The sequence below is a fragment of the Phaenicophaeus curvirostris genome, chromosome 4 (assembly GCF_032191515.1).
Source record: "Phaenicophaeus curvirostris isolate KB17595 chromosome 4, BPBGC_Pcur_1.0, whole genome shotgun sequence".
Taxonomy (NCBI): Eukaryota; Metazoa; Chordata; class Aves; order Cuculiformes; family Cuculidae; genus Phaenicophaeus; species Phaenicophaeus curvirostris.
In genome coordinates this window covers 32,608,448-32,629,957 of record NC_091395.1, presented here as the reverse complement: position 1 = coordinate 32,629,957, position 21,510 = coordinate 32,608,448, and the positions used below count along the sequence as shown (strand labels likewise).

The following is a 21,510-nucleotide window of genomic DNA, read 5'->3' as shown; positions in this document are numbered from 1 at the left end:
GGCAGCTATGCCACTGCAAACCAAATCAATACAAGATCCATAGGGGCCTAATTGGCAATTCTCACTCTGAGCTATCAGAGAATAAAATTGCAGCAGATGCTATGCAAACTAGAGATATTAGCTGACCTCGCTTTTCAGAGAAACAGGAAGAAGTCCAAATAGTAACCCTGGGACAGAGAGCCACACCAAGATCCTAACCCTAATCAGATCAGCACAAGATCTGGCATATATATCAGTTCAGATGTTAGTGCCTCTCTCCAAACACCCTACAAAAGCAAGTTGAAAGATGGGAGCAGGGGGGGAAGCTATGTCCAAAGAAACTTTATTTCAAGCATTGTTTTAATGGCCTTTTCTCTGCACAGGGGGGATCACACTGATGACATAATAAATCCCTCTTGAAAAAGATCTAGGATATACACAACTACTGTGAGGTGTAACTTCAAACAAAACATTCAAACAAAACTGGGCCTTTCATTACCAATAATGAGTCAGATTTCTTTGCTACTGAGTCTCTAAGTGTGTGGCTCAATAATCACTAGAAAATCTAAAACAAAAGATCTCCTTCAAGAACCATTCCTAAACTGGCCTCCTTAAGATCACAAGCTCTGTAAGATGCAGAGAGCTACAAGCAACTTAGCTAAAACACTACTAAGTATGCAGGCAAAAGGTCTGGTGGCAAGCCCAACCTTTCAAAAATAAGCCTAGACTCTATGAATTAATAGAAGAATTTGCATCATGGAGAAGCTTATTTTATTTTTCCATGTTCTTCAAATGCTTGAGTTCAGCATCTGGGGTCACTCTTTTCCCTTCACTACTTATCCCTGCCCTCAGCAAACAAAGATATTGCCTCCTGGTAAAAAGCCTTAAAGACAGTTTGAGCTGAGCTGCTAGATTTTCCAACTTGTGCCTTTAAGAGTAGTGGCTTGATTCCAGATTTTCACTGCTGAAGAAAGAGACATACTCATGCAGTTAACAAGCGATCTGGACAAACACAGAAAGAAAACACGTCTCACGGCATGCCACAAGCTGTACGCAGGAATGAACAAAGACGGGCAACGTGCAACAGGAATGGTACAATAGCTTACTTTCTTCCTCTGCTTTGCATGTTCTGACAAGAAGTTTTGTGAGACTCGGTGACTGCATTTAGAAACCATAAAGAAAATCTGTATGTGCTCACATCAAGAAGAATACAAACACTAAAATAGCTAAACTGAACTCACAGATAGAATCTGTTGTCATCTTGTAAAAAATGTTTAGAACGCTATTCATTGAAAATGCCTCCTTTCCACTGTGTCAATACAGAAGTTGTTTTCAGCTAGTGAAAACGTTTTTCCCTGAAATGTTGAAACATTTCCATTCTCATCAGAAAAGTAAGGTAATGAATATAAGTATTTTTAAGAACTCTAACATGAGCTCTTATATCAGTAAGCCCACATGTTAGGAACAGGACTTGGTTTGCAAATAAGAGTCTGGTAACAAAACTATTTCTTTCAGCTGGAACAGTTTCATATTATAAAACTGTTTAGATCAGCATAGTTTATGTCCTATACAGAAATAACAATAAAATAACATTACAATACAATAACTACATGCCTATTATAATTCCATAATAATAGATGGCTTTATGTTTAATAATGTAACGGTATATTTAAAGAAGTACAGCTGTGTTTGCAGATAACTCCTGGCTACTTACGGTTGAGCACATTAGGCAGATTCTGCAAGACATTCCAAGGAAGATATTCATCAGGGCATGCCAGAGATCTACTTCATCAATTACCTTTGAAACTCATGATGCAGCTGGGCCCAATGGCAAAGAAAACAAATGGAAACTCCTTCATTCAACTGCTTGGTTATACTATGGCAAAACCAGAAAATATCCAAGAGCAAATCGTTTGCATTCAGCAAGACAGTTGCACCAGGGTGCTTGGTGAACAAAGCAGAAGTTCGGGCATGCGTTTGTTCTGGCAGAGAAGTAAACACTCAGTTGGTATTTATGTTCTGGCAGAGCAAGTAGCCTGGTCTAAAACTTGTGTGAATATACTGCACATTGAGTAACTTTACTAGGAAATTCAGTTTCAAGACAGTGCAGAGAACTGATGTCCTGTTCCAGACAAACAAAAGTTCACTGGAGCAGGAGTCACTGCACTGCTACTACTAGTCAATAAAAATGAATTTAAGCCCAGTCATGCAAGATTTAAATCCATGCCTGAAAATAATACAAGCACATCCAGCTAAATCAAGGAAGTTTTCACGTCTGGACTCATTTGAGTTCTGAAACCAAAGGCAGTAAAGGAGTAGACAACTTCATATTAACCAAACCTCAGTAGACACAAGGTACAGTGTATATCTGTGATACTAGTAGGTCATCTGAGATGCTGAGAAAGTTACACGAAACATACAGCAAATCGGTGGCAGAACCTAAAATTAAGGAGTTAATAATTTTGATGACTCATACAGTGCCACAAGAGCTATCTCAAGAGGCACTTTCCAACTGATCCAAAGCATATGCCTGAAGGGTTGCCAACACACAGTTCCAGTTAATGATGGGAAGGACAGCAGTACTTCCTCCTTACTGCCACAGAGTCCTGAATGTATCACTGGCTCATAAAAATGACATGAATTAGCAAATAAGGAGAAGAGATGTGCAAGTTCTAGCACATCTTACTCTTAATCTTGAAAACTGCAGCAAACACATTGGGCACGTGAGAGAGTACCAGTACTCTTCTCTTGATCAGGCTATTTAGTGTGCATCAGTGAATGGTCTTTGGATTCATAAACTCTTTTTTCAATTCAAGTTGGGGAAACAAGCATGGGGTTTTTATACAATTAACTTGAAGCTTCAAAGAAGTGACTGAAGTTGACAATGAAGTACATAAGATGGCAATGATGATACCAGAACCGTGCCTGAAGAAAAAATGTCTATAAAAATGTTCAGGTGCTACCAATAATTTGACATGAATTCAAATGATTCTTCAATGAATTGACATAATACTAAACAAGCATGCAAAAAGTTGGCAGTGTTGTGGTGCAATCAGACCATAGAGCTAGTTTATTGTTCTTGTTAATTTCGGTTCCAAATAAACTGACGAATAGATGCTTTTCCACTCTAATGAAAATAAGCAAGAAAGACAGTTCCTAAGAAGTAGGAAAAAAACACATCAATAGAACAGTAATGGTGCAACAAAAGATGTCTCGCTCTTCTGCACAAGATCATGACAAATGTGCTCTCCTCTCCTAATAAACGTGTAATATGGGATTACTGAAGCCCTCGCAAATTAGGCTACTAATAAAAGCAGAGAGGAAAGGAAAATAACCATAAATAGAAATCATTGCCACATTTACTTGGGTTATGCATTTCAGTCCTCTTGTGGCTTTAAGATCATTCCCACAATATGGCCTACATTAAATAAAAGATACATAAAGGCATATGCTGCCTAAACATATTGGGAAGTCCTTAAATGATGTTTTGCATCATGAATAACACACTTCAGCATCAAGCAGACGAGAAGTCTTCTCAAGCTCCAACAAAAACAACCTTCAAAACTTTTCTGTTGTGATAGCAAGAGAATGGGAATGTCATACTATGAGTGTCAGATGATTCCTAGAGCAAAATCCGTGCGTGTGTGCACACGTACAAGTGCACATGTGAGAGAGCACAATACGAACACGAATTACAAGGGTGTACAAGAAAAAAGCAAACCCATTCAGGTAAACAGCTACTTTCCTTAAAACAGATTTACCTGAGACTCCAATTCGGCCAATTTACGCTTCCTGGAATGAAGAGCTTTACTTGGAAAAGCCCAGAAATAATTTGAAGTTCCAATTCTATCAGTGTCCACCATGCCATCATCAACTAAGCTTTGCAGAATCTCTTTCACTGACATTGAGGCTAATAAAAGCAAAAATATCAAATTAGGACTGCATAGCATCTAAACTCTGGATAATTATGGATACCATAAGCCATCATCTACAATCATCTGTGTGAATATTTTACTATAACGTCAGCTAGCTGGAAGATTTCAAGAGAACACCACACCTGATGCTACACTTAAGGGATGAATCTCTTTGAAATCAGCAGTTTATACATAAAGGCTGCTATTCTGTACAGTCAGCTACCAGATGTTTGTAAAACACCACTCATGAGTATCATAAAACTTATATGCACATCACAGTACAACACCATAACATATTCATGAGAGGGTACTTGAGAAATTGTCTTGCAATCTTAATTCCAACATGGATTAACTTATACTTTCTTGATTAGGAGTATAATTACATTTCACTTTGTAATGCTTTTCAAAGTGTTTTAACAGCAACAGAGGCACTAAAGCCATCTGTCTACAGACTAAGGAGGGCCAGATTTTACATTTGATTATATTCAGTTCCACTACAGAAAGTCATCTGCAATCTACAACACTTCTGAATGTAATTGTTCATTTCCTAGAAAATGTGTGCTATAATTCACCATTTAAAAAATGATACCCGTTCAACAAAGCAAAGGAGTTATTATCCTCAAGTGTTGCAGATATAAAGGTTATAAAGATTCTGAAGCTGATTTATGTGTCTGACTTTCCATTTCAAGTCTAAATTTAGACTATTCAAAGGTGTTAATGGTTTTAGAAACTCTACAGTCCAAATTTTTAAATATGAAATTCCATTGCTTGTATTTATGGTTTGGCATCTTCCTCCTGCAAATCACAATTAGACATTGAAAACCTATAAAAGACAGGACCACATCTCTTCAGAAGCCTACAAGGGCCTCTGTTACCTGCTGATGTAACAGAAAAGCACTGCTTTGCGATATTCACATCTACAGTTCTTTGAATGAGTTCATTTAATCTTGCAGTGCCACGAAGACACGCTAGTCAAGAACAGTGGCAACAACAAATATTATGCTTTGCCCCTCTTTTGTCAATGAACATAGAAGGAAGCAGAATTAGGAACATAAAAAAACCCCATAAGCATCAGATAAATCCTCTTGGACCTAATGCTAAACCAATGGATCTCATCGGGAAGGTTTTCACTGAAGACAAACCCCTTTCATTTGCAGCTGTTCAAGCTGGTGGGGGGTGGAACACAAGAGAACATTGATTGTGTACATCTGGACTAGCGTGCTAAGATATGTGTAGGATTACAGACAGGCATTTAAATCCTCTGCTCACTACCTGAGTACACATAGCAATTTCATAGACTAAAAGTCACTGCAAGACAGGCATCTCAGAACCTGAAAAAACCCATCCCATGTCTTAGCGGTTTACCTGGAGTTAGCTGTGACCTCGTAATAATCTCCCATTTTAGCCACAACATCTAACATAAGCGAGACAAACATTAGCAAACTGAGATAGGAATCTGCTGTTGATGTTGCTTTTAACACTACAGCCCTGCCACTGACCAGTCTCCCTTTCTTGTTATTTATTTCATTATTACAATCACAAACCTAGAAATATAGCCAGGAAAATTTACACTGTATGACCTGTCTCAAGAATGATTAGTGGCTCCTCAAGAGAAATAACATTTGTAAACACTTACTAATCCCTTTTTCTTTTGGAGCAATCTTCTCTATATCCTTCAACTGGAACACATCTTTCTGTGCAAAACATAAAAGACACTTCAGCTCCAAATGACAGCATCATCCATGCTTGAGTGTTTTTACTATAAATCAGTGCCAACAAAAGCAATCAGGAAATACATCGCATGTTTATGTTTTGCTAGGGAACAGGCTGCATATCCCTCAATAGAATTAGAACATTCTGAGAATCAAATAATAGTTAAAAAGACTATTACTGCAACAAGCCCTATTCTTTTCATTGCTGCTTCAAAGCCACCATATTGTGTCTCAAGTTATGGCAGACAGAACCCAGGTTAGATTGTCAGCACTGGATGCACCACTTTGCTCAAGTACTCAAACATCACAAAAATCTTTTTAAAAGGTAAAACACACTGTGAATTACGTATGTCATCAATATTATTGTAGCTCTGCTTTTGGATCTCCAGGATTTTTCTCCCTGTTGATCTCTTCCAGTTCTTCTCTCATCTTCCCTAATGCTTAGATTTCTTCCTCCTGCCATAAACTGCAGTGAGACATTTCCTGATCTCTTGCTATCCCTCTGATAGTAACAGAACCAAAATCAGAATATTCGGCTAGGAAGCACATAAAGCACTTAACACCACCTGTGCATCTTCATGCCTTGGCTCTACTTGGGGACAAGACCCTTGATCAGAAACTACACGAATCAAGTTCTGCCCCTGTAGTTCATACATTGGTGACATAGCATCAGTCAAATGCACAGCAGGACATAAAGAGTTCACCTACAGCTACATTAAGTTCCTTCTCAAGGTAAATGTAGGACAACTACAGGTTACCTACTGTTTCAAAAAATATCTCCATCATGCGGGCTCTCTTCTCCTCAAAGCTCAGACCTTTTTTCTTGGACTAGAACAAGAAAAAAAAACCAAAAACAAACATTCAGCCATTTGAATAATTGACATTCACTCAGAACTCAACCTTATTTATTCCTAACTCATATTTGCCATCCTTTAATATACCTTGCCACCAACCCCCGACTTTCAAAGAAACTTCTTCCCAAATAATCACTACACCAAGCTAATCCACCAGCAGTCTATTTAACTGATGGATCCATGTTCTATGTTTGGAGCCAACCTTTCACGTAACTTAATCCAGCCCAAGCCTCAACATTTCCAGGCATACCCACACAGTTCCTTGTTTTGCCATACTAGATTAAAAACACGTATTTATAGCTTTCTTAGCAATTTGCCCAAATACATGAAAATATAAGAAGGAATATCTTCTGCTTTTTGTGTTTAGAATTGTTTATCTTGTGTTACAGACACTAATGTAAGACACAGGCCATTCAGGGTTTTTTAAGAGGTTAAGTGCATTTTCAGGTACTATGTCTTTCTTCAAATTTCCTATCCAACTTTATAACTCCAAGGTCAGATTTTTAAAACTATTTCTTTTATTTAGTTTACCTGCAGTTGTTATTACCTAGCACTAAACAACATGGACTGAAATACATGCAAAAGGCAGGAATGATTACTTAGGAACTGCTACTAGTAAGACAAAACTGAGAAATATCCTCCTCCAATCACTTTCAGAAACACTATTTTGACACGCCTCTTGTAATATTAGAATATAAAATATTTGACAGAAAATTATAGTTTTATTACTAGTGTTCAATATAGCCACCAACAACCCAAAAGCAGTGGCCATAAGCTGAATTGGGAGTGTTTCCCCTTGCTCTACCCTCTGTTCCACAGGCTGTAAGAGCCTGCACTGCTGTCTGCAGCTATAGGAAACTGAAAGGGGGATAGAAAGACCAAAATAGGATGCAGTCAGAAAAAGGTCTCCTTTTTGGGGAGAGAAAAAAAGGCATAAATAAAGTTTGTCTCAGAATCACTGGGTTGGAAAAGACCTCCAGGATCGTAAGTCCAACCATTCCTATAAACAACTAAACCATGCCCCTCAGCACCTCATCCACTCATCTTTTAAACACCTCCAGGGAAGGTGACTCAACCACCTCCCTGGGCAGCCTCCACCTGTGCCCAATGACCCAGCTTTCTGGCCACTCTTCTCCTAGTCTGTAGCACTGCATAGGGTTGTTGTGCCCCAAGTGCAGATCCAGCATTTGGCCTTGTTAAACCTCATCCCATTGGTCTCAGCCCAGCAGTCCAGCCTGTTCAGATCCCTTTGCAGAGCCTCCCGACCCTCCAGCAGATCAACACTTGCACCCAGCTTAGTGTCATCCGCAAACTTACTTAGGGTGCATTCGATCCCCTCATCCAGGTCATTGATGAAGACATTGAACAGGGCTGGACCCAGCACTGAGCCCTGGGGAATCCCACTTGTCACTGGCCTCCAGCTGGAGTTAACTCCATTTAGCACCACTCTCTGGGCCCAGCCATCCAACCAGTTTTTCACCCAGGAGAGCGTGCGCCTGTTCAGGCCAGAGGCTGACAGTTTTCTAAGCAGAATGTTGTGAGAAACTCTGTCAAAGGCTTTACTGAAGTCCAAACTGTTGCCCTTCAGTCAATGGAAGTGGGGATTCTAACAATACGGTGCTTTGAGAAAGACAACATTGATTGGTTTCCAAGTCACAGAATCATAGAATCATCATAGAATCACAGAATAACCAGGTTGGAAGAGACCCACAAGATCATCGAGTCCAACCATTCCCATCAAACACTAAATCACGACCCTTAGCACCTCGTCCACCCGTGCCTTAAACACCTCCAGGGAAGGTGAATCAACCACCTCCCTGGGCAGCCTGTTCCAGTGCCTAATGACCCTTTCTGTGAAAAATTTTTTCCTAATGTCCAGCCTAAACCTCCCCTTGCGGAGCTTGAGGCCGTTCCCTCTTGTCCTGTGTCCCAGCAGAATAGGCTTGATACCATTTTTTACTTTTCAAGTGCTGCTTCCTTCTTCAATAAATCACATGGCAGGGCAGCAAAATATTTAAAAATTGCATCGTGAGCAAAACGGCCAGATTAATTTAGATTTTTTAAAATAAGTTTAGAAACTATCTTATGAAGCTACAATAACACACAGACATGAACAGGAGCAATTCTGTATTATAACAGGTGCAATTCTGTATTACATTTAACAAAAGCCACTATTAATGTGTTTGCAAGTCTCCTCCCTCCTGCTTCAGTCAGTGATGACCTCTCCTATGACACCAGTATCTCACAGGATTAGAACCTGGAGCTGCCATGTACATGCAAGTAGGAGCATGAAGAAAAACCAACTGATCTTTCTCCCTCCCTTCCCAAACAGACTTAACACCATAAGCCGCAACAAGAATAACACCCATATGCGCATAATGTGAAATGTCGGTTGTTTCCGATAGCACATGCCTATTAGCTACGTCCCTCAGGTGCCCAGTTTCATACCAGCACTCCAACAGAGAGATAAGTAATAAATCAGTGTGCTTTCTAGGTAAATTCTATTAATTCTCACGCTGATGTCCCTTCTCCTGCCTCCTTGCCAGGTGTTCCACATCACCATCACCAAACACACCAGGCCTATCATTTTCACTGTCACTCACGCTGCTGAAGGCAGCCACAACTCCACAAAGCCCTGAAGCCCTGTTTGGCCCAGTTGGCAATTCCTTCTGCTTGCACCAGCCTCTGATGCAGGGGCGCATCCCAGCCTGTTCACACACAGGTAGCTGATGGCCATCCATCTCCTCTTGCTGAAGTCAGTGGGACCAGCGGGTGCTGCGCCTCCATCAAGCTGTAGTTACAGGGCTTGCTCTTCCAAGTAAATTTACATTCATAGAATGGGTTGGGTTGGAAGGGACTTTAAAGATCATTCCAAGCCCCCTGCCATGGGCAGGGACACCTCCCACTGGATCAGGTTGCTCAAAGGCTCATACAACCAGGCCCTGAACACCTCCAGGGACCAGGCATCCATAGCTTCCCTGAGCAACCTGTGCCAGTGCCTCAACACCCTCATAGTGAAGAAATTCCTCCTTATTTCTAGTCTAAATCCAGCCCTCTCCAGTTTATACCCATTTCTCCTCATCCTATCACTACAAGCCTTTATAAAAAGTCCCTCCCCAGCTTTCTTGTAGCCCCTTCAGGTACTGGAAGGTCACTATAAGGTCTCCTCAGAGCCTTCTTTTCTCCAGGCTGAACAATCCCAACTCTCTCAGCCTGTCCTCGCCTGGGAGGTGCTCCAGCCCCCGGATCATCCTTGTAGCCTCCTCTGGACCCGCTCCAACAGCTCCATATCCTTCCCACGTCACATAAAAAAATTCTTCCAAATACCTAATTCAAATCTCCGCTCTTTCAGCTTAAACCTGCTCCCCCTCGCCCTATCCCCGCTCTCCCTGACAAAGAGCTGCCCCGCATCTTTCCCGGAGCCCCCTCAAGCACTGGCAGGTCACTAGAAGGTCTCCCCGGAGCCTTCCCTTTTCCAGGCTAAACAACCCCAACTCTCTCAGCCTGTCCTCGTCTGGGAGGTGCTTTTACCCCTCCCAACCACCTTCCTGGGCTCCTCTGGACCCTCTCCAACAGCCCCATGAGGAGCCGCTTACCATGCCGGCTCCCCGGCGCGGTTCAATCCTACCGCCACACGGGCTCCCGCGCAGAGGGCAGCGCGCGCCCTTCCGGGTTGGGAGGCGGGAGGAGCGCGAGGGGGCGGGGCTTCCCCCCCACCCCATTCCCGGCCCCTAGAGAAAAGGGAAGAGCTTCTCATACAGTCACAGAATCACTAGGTGGGAAAGGACCCATCAAGTCCAACCATTCCTATAAACCTCCAGGGAAGGTGACTCAACCACCTCCCTGGCCAGCCTCCACCAGTGCCCAATGACCTTTTCTGTGCATTTTTTTTTTATGATGTCCAGCCTGAATGTCCCCTGGTGGAGCTTGAGGCCATTCCCCCTTGTCCTGTACCCTGCCACTTGGGAGAAGAGGCCAGCACCCTCCTCTCCACAACCTCCTTTCAGGTAGTTGTAGAGAGCAATGAGGTCTCCCCTCAGCCTCCTCCAGGCTAAACAACCCCAGTTCTCTCAGCCGTTCCTCGTAAGGCCTATTCTCCAGCCCCTTCACCAGCTTCATTGCTCTTCTCTGGACTCGCTCCAGAGCCTCAATATCCTTCTTGTGGTGAGGGGCCCAGAACTGAACACAGTATTTGAGGAGTGGTCTCACCAGTGCCGAGTACAGAGGGAGGATAACCTCCCTGGACCTGCTGGTCACGCCGTTTCTTATACAAGCCAAGATGCCATTGGCCTTCTTGGCCACCTGGGCACACTGCTGGCTCATCTTCAGTCACTGTCAACCAACACCCCCAGGTCCCTCTCCTCTGGGCAGCTTTCTAGTCACCTTTCTCCTAGTCTGTAGCACTGCATAGGGTTGCTGTGACCCAAATGCAGGAGCTGGCATTTGGCCTCATTAAACCTCATGCCATTGGTCTCAACCCAATCGCTCTCTACAACTGCCTGAAAGGAGGTTGCAGAGAGGAGGGTGTTGGCCTCTTTGCCCAAGTAACGGCTGATAGGATGACGGGGAGTGGCCTGAGGCTGCACCAGGGGAAGTTTAGATTGGACATCAGGAAAAATTTCTTCACGGGAAGGGCCATGGGGCACTGGCACAGGCTGCCCAGGGAGGTGGTTGAGGTGCCATCCCTGGAGGGCTTTAAAAGGCAGGTAGACAGGGTGCTTGGGGATGTGATTTAGGAGCAGACGGGGGTAGTTGGACTCAATGATCTCAAAGATCTTTTCCAACCTAATGATTCTATGATCTGTATCTGAAGGTGGCTACGAGAAAGCCACGGAGGGGCTTTTTATGAGGGCATGCGGTGCTAGGACAAGGGGGAGTGGCTTTACATCGGAAGGGGAAAGATTTAGAGAAGACGTTGGGAAGAAATTCTTCAAAATGGGGGTGGTGAGGCACTGGCCCAAGTTGCCCAGGGAAGCTGTGGCTGCCCCATCCCTGGAGGTGTTCAAGGCCAGGTTGTATGGGGCCTTGCACAGCCCATGTTTGGTGGGAGGTGTCTCTGCCTATGGCAGAGGCTTTGGAACTGAATGATCTTTAAAGCCCATTCCAAACCATTCTTTGATCTAGAGAGGCTGGATTGATCAGCCAAGGCCAATTGTATGAGGTTCAACAATGCCGATGGTCCTGAAGTTCAGTTACAACAACCCTGTGAAGTGCTACAGGCTTGAGGAAGATGACAGAAAAGGACCTGGGGGTGTTGATTGACAGCCGGCTGAACATGATCCAGCAGTGTGCCCAGGTGGCCAAGAAGGCCAATGGCAACCTGGCTTGTATCAGAAATGGTGTGGCCAGTAGCACTAGGAACAGATTCTGTCCCTGTACTCAGCACTGGTGAGTACCTCAAATACTGTGTTCAGTTTTGGGCCCCTCACTACAAGAAGAACATCAAATTGCTTTAGTATATCCAGAGGTGAAGGGGATGGAGAACAAGTCTTATGAGAGGCAACTGAGGGAACTGGGAAGTCTGAAGAAAAGGAGGTCTTAGTGAGATGTTATCACTTTCTACAACTACCTGAAAGTAGGTAGATCTTTTCTCCCAAGTAACAAGTCACAGGGCAAGAGGAAATGGCCGCAAGTTGCAGCAGAGGAGGTTTAGATTGGATATTGGGAGACTTTTATTTAGTTGAAAGGGTTGTCAAGCATTGGAACAGGCTGCCCAGGGAAGTGGTGGAGTCAGCATCCCTGGAGGTATTTAGAAGACAGGTAGATGTAGCGCTGGGGGACATGGCTTAATGGTGGACTTAGCAGTGTGAGGTTTACAGTTGGACTCAATGACCTTAAAAGTCTTCTCCAACCTGAACAATTCTGTGATTTATAATACTATGTGTGGTGGTTGATTTTAAAACCATACCGCAGGCACTGGAAGACAGGTGAGGCTGGGAAGCAGAACTTGGCTTTTGTCTGCAGCTCCGTGTGAGTGACATGGGGTGTGAGCTACAGGGAATGTGTTAAGCTGCAGAAGCTGCACCAAGTCTCGCGTTTGGCCTGGGCTTCAGAGTACAATGTTCTGAAGTTCTCATTTTGTCTTCACATGCTACTCCATCCCTATACTTTTTATATTGTGTGCACAATGTGCAATTTTATCATCAGATGTTATCATTGTACCTTCAATATGTATTTGCTGTATTGTTGAAATTAATAAAAATTTACAAAATAAAAAGTTTAAAAAACATTGAAAATCCCACCACCACTAGTTTTAATCACCAGGGAAAAAATACTTGTTTCTGAATTTCTTGTCATTGCCCATGGGTTTGACAATCTGTGGGATGTGTGCTTTGTGCCTCCAGGTAGCTACATCTCTACCAGCAGGCACTGGGCCTCTGTGCTAGGTGTACAATGTGTTCCTTTATCTCGGGGGCCCAGCAGCAAAGGTAAGATGTCTGAACTGGTATGTGTTGTACAAATAGCCCATGATAGCAGCAACAGGGCATGGAGAAAGAAAATGATCTCTGCCCAGGTAGGTAAAGGACCTGGGCATATTTGGTGGTGCTTGCAACAGTTGTTCATTGCAGTGACTGCTCTAGCAACTTTAATTACTTACAGTTTAATTATTATTTGTCCTGTAAATTACCTTCCTTCAGCTACAGCAGTTCTGGGAAATGGTTTTGCAGTTTAATAGCAGTGGGTTCGTATCTGTCATGCTCATTCTAGAGTTTAAATTCAAGTAAATGAAAACACACAAGTTGAATCAAGGCTTTTCAGGGTGCCCTTTTTCCTGAAATTTGAGGTGCTCTTCCGCACAGACCTGCCCATGATGCTGATCCTCATTGTGCATACCAGTGTATTGCTAAAAATGAAATGCAAGTTAGAAAGGATGTTATTTATAGGAAGCTTAACATTCATACAAATCACAAAGCTTACTGTTCTTTCACATTCCTTGTGCATCTCATTTTCATCTTACTAACCTGAGGTGAAATCTGTTGGCACATCTTCTCATTTGCTGTGAGGGCTCATATTCTGTCCCTCCACTTTTCCCTTCCTTTGGCCAGCCCTCAAAGCCACTATGTCCCCGTGCTCCCCATGACAGTTATTTCCCTCCCGTCACCTCCTCTCCTCCAAGATGTGGGCCCCTTCCTTCTCATTCATAGCCTGAAATAAAACTGAGTTCTGCTCCTTTTTTTACCACTGTCAAGCAAACGGTTGCTACGGAATCTGCAAAGCACCTGTTGTGGCATGGGTTTTCTCCTGACTGACATGTGTGAGTGGCAGAGTAGGTGTCAGAGCTGGATGTGCCGCTGAGAGAAGAGGAATGAGAGAGGGACGAAGGGGTTTCAGAGGGATGCTCACTGTGAAGTGGGCTTGGGGTGTGTATGTTGGGGCTTCCATTCAGCACACTCATGAGGCAACAATTCTCCCATCTCCCTGCCACATCTGAAAGTAGGTGGGCAGCAAAAGCCCAGGTCTCATCCCTGGATGGAGCCAGCACACGGCCAGAACACACACCTGGAGCCACAGGTAGATGGCATTCCTGGTTTCAGTGGTTGAACATGTTCACAGCAAGACAGGCAGCTCATCACATTCGCCTGCATCTGAAACGTTAGATCATGCTCTAGGGTGGTGGTGAGGCAGGAGGCTCAGCAGGTGTTCTCTGCCTGTGCCCAGTGAGGATGCCAGGCTCAGCTGCTCTGAGTGCACTGGCAGCCCTGAAGCCCTTTCATGACCAAATCACTAGGCTCAATTTACTCTGTAATAAGAGATTCCCTAACACCTCCCAAATTTTGCAGCACCAGATCACAGATCACAACTAACTAGTCTTAAAGACCACAGGGTCAAAGAGGTCCCAAACAGAGGGAGAATACACAGGCATTCCTTATGCTTTGTCATGTAAGGGTAGTTTTCCATTACTGGGTAAAGTGGAATGAACAACACACCTAAAACACATAAAGATCTAACAGTTTTAATGGGCTTCAGAATGTCTAAATGCAGTATTTCACAAAACTGCTAATCATATACTATTAGTAGAAAAACAAGACAATGGATGGAAATGCTGTGGAAGGGGGACATAACTATGCCTTTCTATTACGAGATTTTTCTCATGTCCCTGTGATTTCCTTTAAGCTGTAGCTTCCCAAGCTGAAATTTTCTATGCTAGGTGTCTGATCAAGATTTTTAAGTACCAGCCAAAACAGGTTTTTGCTGTTCCTGAGGTAGAGAAAATACATTGCTTTGTCAGTGTTGAAATATGCTTAGATGAAATGAAATTTGTACCCTCCTTCATTTTGCTCCTACAAATCTGTAACTGAATGACATTCATAAATTATGTTTTAAAAGGACATTAAAGTGGCAGCAGCAGGTAGGAAGGTTAGGAAGTAGGAGAATTAAAATTGTCCTACTTTAATTTTGTTTCCTTTTGTATATATGCACCATAGTGCGGTCTTTAATTACATGACCTATTTTTTCAGCAGAAGGGAAGAATTCAAATTGAATAGCAGAGCAGTTTATTTCCACAAAAGTAATCCAAGTCCTGTGGCTACCTCTTACAACATCTGACAGCAAAAAGATGCTTCAGTAGAGCTTGAGGATAGAGGACAAGGAGACCTCCAGGAGGTGCTTACCCATGGGAGGCCATACATACTCCTCTGAGGTCTAAGCAGTCTGTGGTGGAATGTGGCCAGTTATCAGGAAGCAATATGACCTACAAGGATCCCACACAGGCCAATCTCTACAGCATCTGCTGCCTTATTTCATCCTTGGACAAGCGTTTGGACTCTAAGCAGATGTTCTCCCTACAAACATCTAACCTAGTGAGAAATGCTAGCTGGCCCCCCCTCCAAAACTTACTGCCCCCACATCTTTGCTAGCAGAACTGCTGATGTAAGTAAGCACTTACCAAGTCACTAAGGCCAGTAGCTTAACTACCAGGCTGTTGGTATCTAAGCATTTCACTAAAAGAATAAGCAAGCACTCATATGCCTAGTTTAGCCAAAAGATCTGCAGGCCAGCAGCCTTTGACTGGAGATAGCAATAAGCAGTATACGTGGTGCGTCTCTTCTACCAGCCCAGCGGGGGCTTCGGGAGAACATCTGTCCACAGAAATTACATTGACTGTTCCAGTTCACCAAGGTAATTTTGTCTGGTGCAAATTAGGGAGCATTCACATGAACTGTCAACAAAACTGTGGGGGTGGTTAACTGCACAGCAGCACAGCTGGATGTGGGAACTTCAGCCTAAGGAAAAATTAAACACTTTTGAGCATTCAGTGATATGTGAGTGGTTAGCACTCTGAAGAGAAAGTTCCTAGTTATCTCAAGACAGGCTCCCAAAATGGATGCACCCTTCACTATTTTGGCCTTACTCTCCCTGAGGTTGTTTCTCATTGGTGAGACTGCAGTTTACGGAACTTCTAGCAGATGCTGCTGGAGCATTGGGGCCATTATTGACATAGGTACCACGGGAAGTGCAAAGAGGCCATTTACTGCAGAATTTTCCTGGTAAAGGGCCACGTTCCCTAGTCTCAATGGCCTTCCTTTCTGCCTGCCTGATTTTGCTCAGTGGTGGAGAGCCTCTACTGCCATAATCCAGGAGACAGAAACAAATTGTAGCATATTAATGAGAAAAGACTGGGAACGCAACAAGAATCTTGCCCTTTCTCCGCCTGCCTTTGCAGCTCCCAGGATACTCTGTGCCATTTCCTCTGTCCTTCATGGGTTTTTTTCACATGGGGAGGAATGGGTACTCTGCAACTCAGAATATCAAACCAACACTACTGTGCTTCAAGCTGCGGGGGTTTTTTAGCTAGAAGACAAATAAAGCATTTTGATTTCTTTAGAGTGTTTGGGGGAAAGATCCATGAAAAAGAGTGGCTGCTCTGTACTTCAGCTGTCTCATTTCTGAGTGTCCTGCCACACACATCACCAGACCTCTCTAGTCCCCTCCAATGAGATTCTTTCCAGGCCACATGATGCATCTGATGATTCTTGCTTACTTTGTGAGTGAGTTCTCAAAGGATCCATGTTTGAAGAGCTCACAAGTGACCAAGATGACATATTTTACTGTCTAAAAAAAGAAAAGTTAACATGAGCTGAAAACTTGTTCTTGCAGGAAAGGAGTCAGATTGAACTTCCAAGGCAAATTTTCTGTTCTGCAAGAACTTAAGTTTGGTTTTCTGCAGCAGACCCTTGAAAGGTTGTAGGACTGCATAGCTGAAGGTACTGTGTACTTCCATGTTACAAGTGGAAAAACTTACTACTGATAATCTTATTGCCAACAATGAAAATGCTAATTCTGATGACTGAACTGAACAGAAGAAGGAGGGGAGAAGACAAAGAAGCTCTAATCCCCCACCTTTTTACCAAGAAGAACCAAAGTCCCTCTTTCCTCTATGTCAACAGAAAAGCTAAACACCCATGAAACAATCACAGTGTTCTTGGCTTGTGACCTGTGGTGTCAGTGTTTCCTTTTGGAAAAAAATTACCCATCTGCTTTCATTATGGGGTTATTTTTTGTGACAGTGACTATGCAACATGTGAAAAATAAATCCTTGACCATGAAAATAACAGAGGAAACAAGCTTTATTTTTATTATTTGTTTTTTTTCTTGTGCGTGGTAAAGGTACACATTTGATTCTGGTTTTCCTACATTTCCAAGACAGAGTAATTTTTTTTTCAATTGTCAGCTAAAGCATCAAGAATACCGTGGCACACAGGAAGCTAAAACTACACACACACAAACACTTTGATGCACATCTCTCATCCTTGACCTTAAGGAGACAAAGTTTGTACTTAGCCTCAGAGGGATTTTTAAAAAAAACCAAAAACAACAACAAAAACAAAGTGAGAAGAGTATTTCGTTGTGAGTGTCAAGACAGTGCAAGGCTTACATGTACACAAAAAAATACAAGATTGACTTACAAAGATGGAATGTACAAAAACTTTTTAAAAAAATCAAGAAAAAAAGACAAAATCGCTCCTAGAACTGGAAAGCTGCAGCTTATAAACTGGTAGAGATTTCTAAAAGGGTTATGGCATACACTGTGCAGCTTAGGGAACATTCCCAATGTCATAAAGCCAAAGTAAAAGTGTCAGGGTTAAGGCTGTGTTGCTCACAAACATCAACTGAAGTGCTGTACATTCACTAGAAATAACATACCCCATTAAGAATCTTCCTACTTTGTAGCATAAATACCTTTTGTACACTCTCCACAAACAGGTCAAAACGATCACTGCTCAAAATTCTTGAAGAAAAGTTTCAGTGTACATTGTGATTTCACAACTAGCTGCCACCTACAACTGAAATTCATTTCTTTATAGCAAACACAACATATTGGGCACTTGTAGTTCTCATTATGGCAACACTAGATCCTTAGTTATAAAAAATATTGACATAAAATGGAAAGCCCTCTAGCTTTTACAGAACAAAAGAACATTTATTAATAAATAACTCTCTGTCTATATTAGGCAAATACTTGCCTAAACAATTTTCCTTTTCTTTTTCAGCTACATTGCTGCTGGTTTAGCCTATGTAAAAATCCTCTACTGTTTATATTGGATTTATCTGAATAGATCTTTTTATTCTATTCACAAAACAATGAAAATACGGTTGCCTAGTTTGTCCTAAAATGCTCCAAATCACACAAGATCTGATAACCTTTTAAAGATTACTTTTGAGCGGAAGATTAGTTAAATGAAGCACGTACTTTCACAATTCATGCTGTGCGGCTAGTCAATTAGCATTCCAGGGAAGTCAAGAGAACATTTGGTAATACCTGCAATCTGGCAGCAGAATGCCTTTTATAAATGCTAACAACTCAGCAAATTAAGGAGTGCAATTCTGATGTTCACTTAATTGGATGAAAAAAGAATCTGCCAGCATTTTAGAACAGAATTTCTGCTTTCGTTGCTCTTTGTAAGGTTTGTAAGCCAAGCATTTTAGCTGAGTTGGCTTCAGAAACACACCATAAAAACAATGCATTTCTGTTTCCTGGTGCCAGGTAGAGAAGGTCAGACCTTGGAAGGGAATGTCCTATGCCACCAAATTTGAAATTGTAAATGGCAGCATTTGCCATCAGAAAGAACTCCAAATCAGTGACATTTTTAAGGTGCAATATGTGCTGCTCTGGTGGCAATGTCTGAAACCTCAATAATGTCTGAAACCCCAAAAGACTATTCAATCTTATGCAAAAATCCACATAATCCCTAAGTGTAATGGGGTTGCCAGCAGAATTCCATAATTTATAAGGATGCAGTGGGTTGACATTGGTTGTAAGAAATCCTGGTTATATGAAATCCTAGTCAAAGGGACTTGAAGTCTTTTGAAGAAAAGTGTATACATGGAACAATGCAATCTTAAGTATATATTTTGATATATAGGTTAGGGTCTGATTTCTGTGGTTCTCAGAGTTCCTGGCAACAGGATTTGGCAATGTTTCCTGAGTGGAAACAATGCAAGGTAAGTAAAATATTATTATAAAAATCCAAATTTGGAACTAGATTTGATTAATAGTATCCATAACTGAAAGCAACAGCATATTTCTTATTTTCTTTTTAAGTTTTTATCTCAGAGGACCCATGCAACCTCTCTTCTTTATTAATAAATACAGTTAAAATGCTACATACCTTTTCTCCATTGATAAATTGGCTGTTTAATTGTCAGAAATTGTTTGCCAGAAGGTTGGTTATAAGGACACTTAAAAGGAAATTACTTGATCATCAGAAAATTTGATCTACAACTTTGTTAAATTTTGATAGGTCAGTTTATTGTGCAATCACTGAGATATCTTCAGAATTTTAGGACAAACTCAGTTCAAGCAGAGGATATTTTGTTCTCTTGGTAATTACAAATGAGTTTTAACATTTCAAAAATGTTACCACCAGTTTCTTAGCTGCATTATATAGTCCAAACCTTAAGCCTTATACACACAATATTTATTCCAATGAAATAATGAAACTTACCTTTGCACAAGAATTTGTAAATTTGCTGTATGCACAAAAAATAAACAAGGAAAAGAAGAGGAAATACCTTTAAGAAACAGTAATTAAAAAACAGACAAACTCCACATTTAAGAACCTTGGGGCTGCATTTTTACAAGTCAAATGCATCTTTACAAAAAAACCCATTATTTACTCTCAAATCCATTGAAACAGTAACCTTATCCTTCTAAAAATAAGACAAATACTTATGAGTAATTTAACAAAGATTCCTTTCAATTTTGCGAACATGCTTAAAATACTCCCCTGTTCCTGACCCAATGCCCTTTTGTTTCAAGGCCCTGAAAAGGAGAAAACAAAGACAGTACTTCCTAGGTTATTGTAGGCATTGGCAGCAAGCTCACGAGCTCCTCAAATGGGGTTTAAAAGTGAGCACCACTCTATATTAGACTAGCAATTCATCCTTTGACCGTTGGGTTTAGAAATAAGAATACAGCCAATGCTACTTTAGAAAGGACAAGTTCACGCCTAAGAAAAAAACTCAAAACAACATTGAAAACAGAACTGAGTCATATGAGTGTAAGCATTTCGAATGAAATTAATACTCAACAACAAACACAGTAGACAGATTGGGCAGGAAGAAGGAGGGACATTTTTCAGAGTACTGCCATTGTCAAATGGCATACATATATTCCAGTTTGTTGAAATAACCTACATTTACTATTTTTAATTTTTGCGTCAGTCATACATACATACATACAAACAAACAAATCGGAACAAATCTCACAGTCCTTATTTCGTCCTCTAACAAAATTCCCTTTGATGAAGGACTTAAGGAATTGGTTCAAATTAATTCTAATTTGTAATTTTATTTTATTTTATTTTAATTTTTTTTTAGTAAAAACTAATAGCTTTGGTAACCCTTGGCTCTCCTATACAACCTCTGTTTACCATAGTTCCTTTGGTTGTATAATGTAGGTCCTCCATAGGGGTACCTCTCTGGCTTTTTGTCCTGTGTGATGCTGCATTTCATTTTATTGGTTAATACAATGAGTTGCCTTAAGGAAACATGGCAATGAATACATACAAAAGAGTGGCACACATGAGATTAATTGAGTTGACATTGTAATAACCCTGATCCTAATGAACTAGTTTGGTGTCAAAAGGTCTGTCATTATACAGAAATTCAGCTCTCACTAATGTATCATTACAATTAAGTTTTTCCAGAGCTTTCGAAATGTCATGTCTCTGCAAAGTCCTTCCGGCACACTGAGCGAAAGGAAGAGTGAAAAACAAGCAGATGAAACAATCCTTCATTAATCCCACATGAGTAGGGAAGTTGCATTGATTCTCAAAGTGCTAGATGGTTAGAGCTAGACGGATTTTGTGAGACTTAACCTTATACTAAAAGGACCTACTTGTTATAGATAGCAAGACTGAAGAATGTTAACAGTGTAAGATCTAAGATGATAATGAGACCTAGAAGATTCCCAGGATCAGCTCTGGGTTAAATAATGCATAAGAATAATACTTCTTCAAATTTGGAAGCTCTGAGCAGGAGCTACCCTTTGCAGTCTTCAAAAAGCTTTGGGGATTTTTCCCAAATTTTCCTCATTTTTGCCTAATTAGTTAATTCCAGTTCCAAAAGTCGCGGTTTGCATTTAACATCACATTGTCTTTTTTAATTCAGTTGAAGACGATTTTGTGTACTAACCCTTACAACAAAAAGTTCAGTGAGAAACATAAGAGGTGAAACTCCTATGTAAACAAAGTAAGTTTGGAAATTAACACAAGAAGTCCGTAAGAGACTCTTATTATTAAAAGTAGGATATATCCTGCACTAGATCTCTAGGACTAGTCCTTTCTTAAGGATGGATGATCATCAAGCTCCAAAGCTCATTGCTACTGTAAGTATCGATAGACCTTGAAGCAGTGATTTCCAGAGTCTGCAACTACAACGTGTCCGTCTGAAGTAAGGGCCAGACCTTGGGGACCATAAAGTGGGTCAGCAGAGGTGTTAATGTAGGATAAAAATGATCCACTTCCATCAAAGACCTTTGAGGGTAAGAAAGCACAGAATAAATGTCATTAATAAAAAAGAAAAATAGCGGACGTAAATCTGCTCTCA

The 21,510-nt window shown here is 41.5% G+C and overlaps 2 protein-coding genes across 14 annotated transcripts in view; both read right to left on the bottom strand.

Moving 5' to 3' along the window:
* Positions 1-10,132, bottom strand: part of MND1 (meiotic nuclear divisions 1) — a 44,127-nt gene extending 33,995 nt beyond the window's left edge. For 3 of the 5 annotated variants that reach the window (XR_011337359.1, XM_069855729.1, XM_069855733.1), the window contains exons 1-4: positions 10,056-10,132; positions 6,368-6,433; positions 5,530-5,608; positions 3,741-3,889 (exon numbers count right to left, since the gene is read on the bottom strand). Coding sequence is in view for 4 of the 5 variants with exons in the window: in XM_069855729.1 (XP_069711830.1) it covers positions 3,741-3,889; positions 5,530-5,608; positions 6,368-6,433; positions 10,056-10,058 (297 nt within the window). In the remaining variant the exon portion in view is untranslated. Of the gene's footprint in view, positions 1-3,740; positions 3,890-5,529; positions 5,609-6,367; positions 6,434-7,776; positions 7,793-10,055 lie in introns of those variants that run through there. The other 2 variants (XM_069855731.1, XM_069855732.1) reach the window with 2 other exon arrangements.
* Positions 10,133-17,009: 6,877 nt separating this feature from the next.
* Positions 17,010-21,510, bottom strand: part of TRIM2 (tripartite motif containing 2) — a 109,645-nt gene continuing 105,144 nt past the window's right edge. For all 9 annotated transcript variants that reach the window (XM_069855726.1, XM_069855725.1, XM_069855721.1 and 6 more), the window contains one exon: positions 17,010-21,437. In XM_069855726.1, coding sequence (XP_069711827.1) covers positions 21,285-21,437 — 153 coding nt within the window. In that variant the 3' untranslated portion in view covers positions 17,010-21,284. The remainder of the gene's footprint in view (positions 21,438-21,510) is intronic.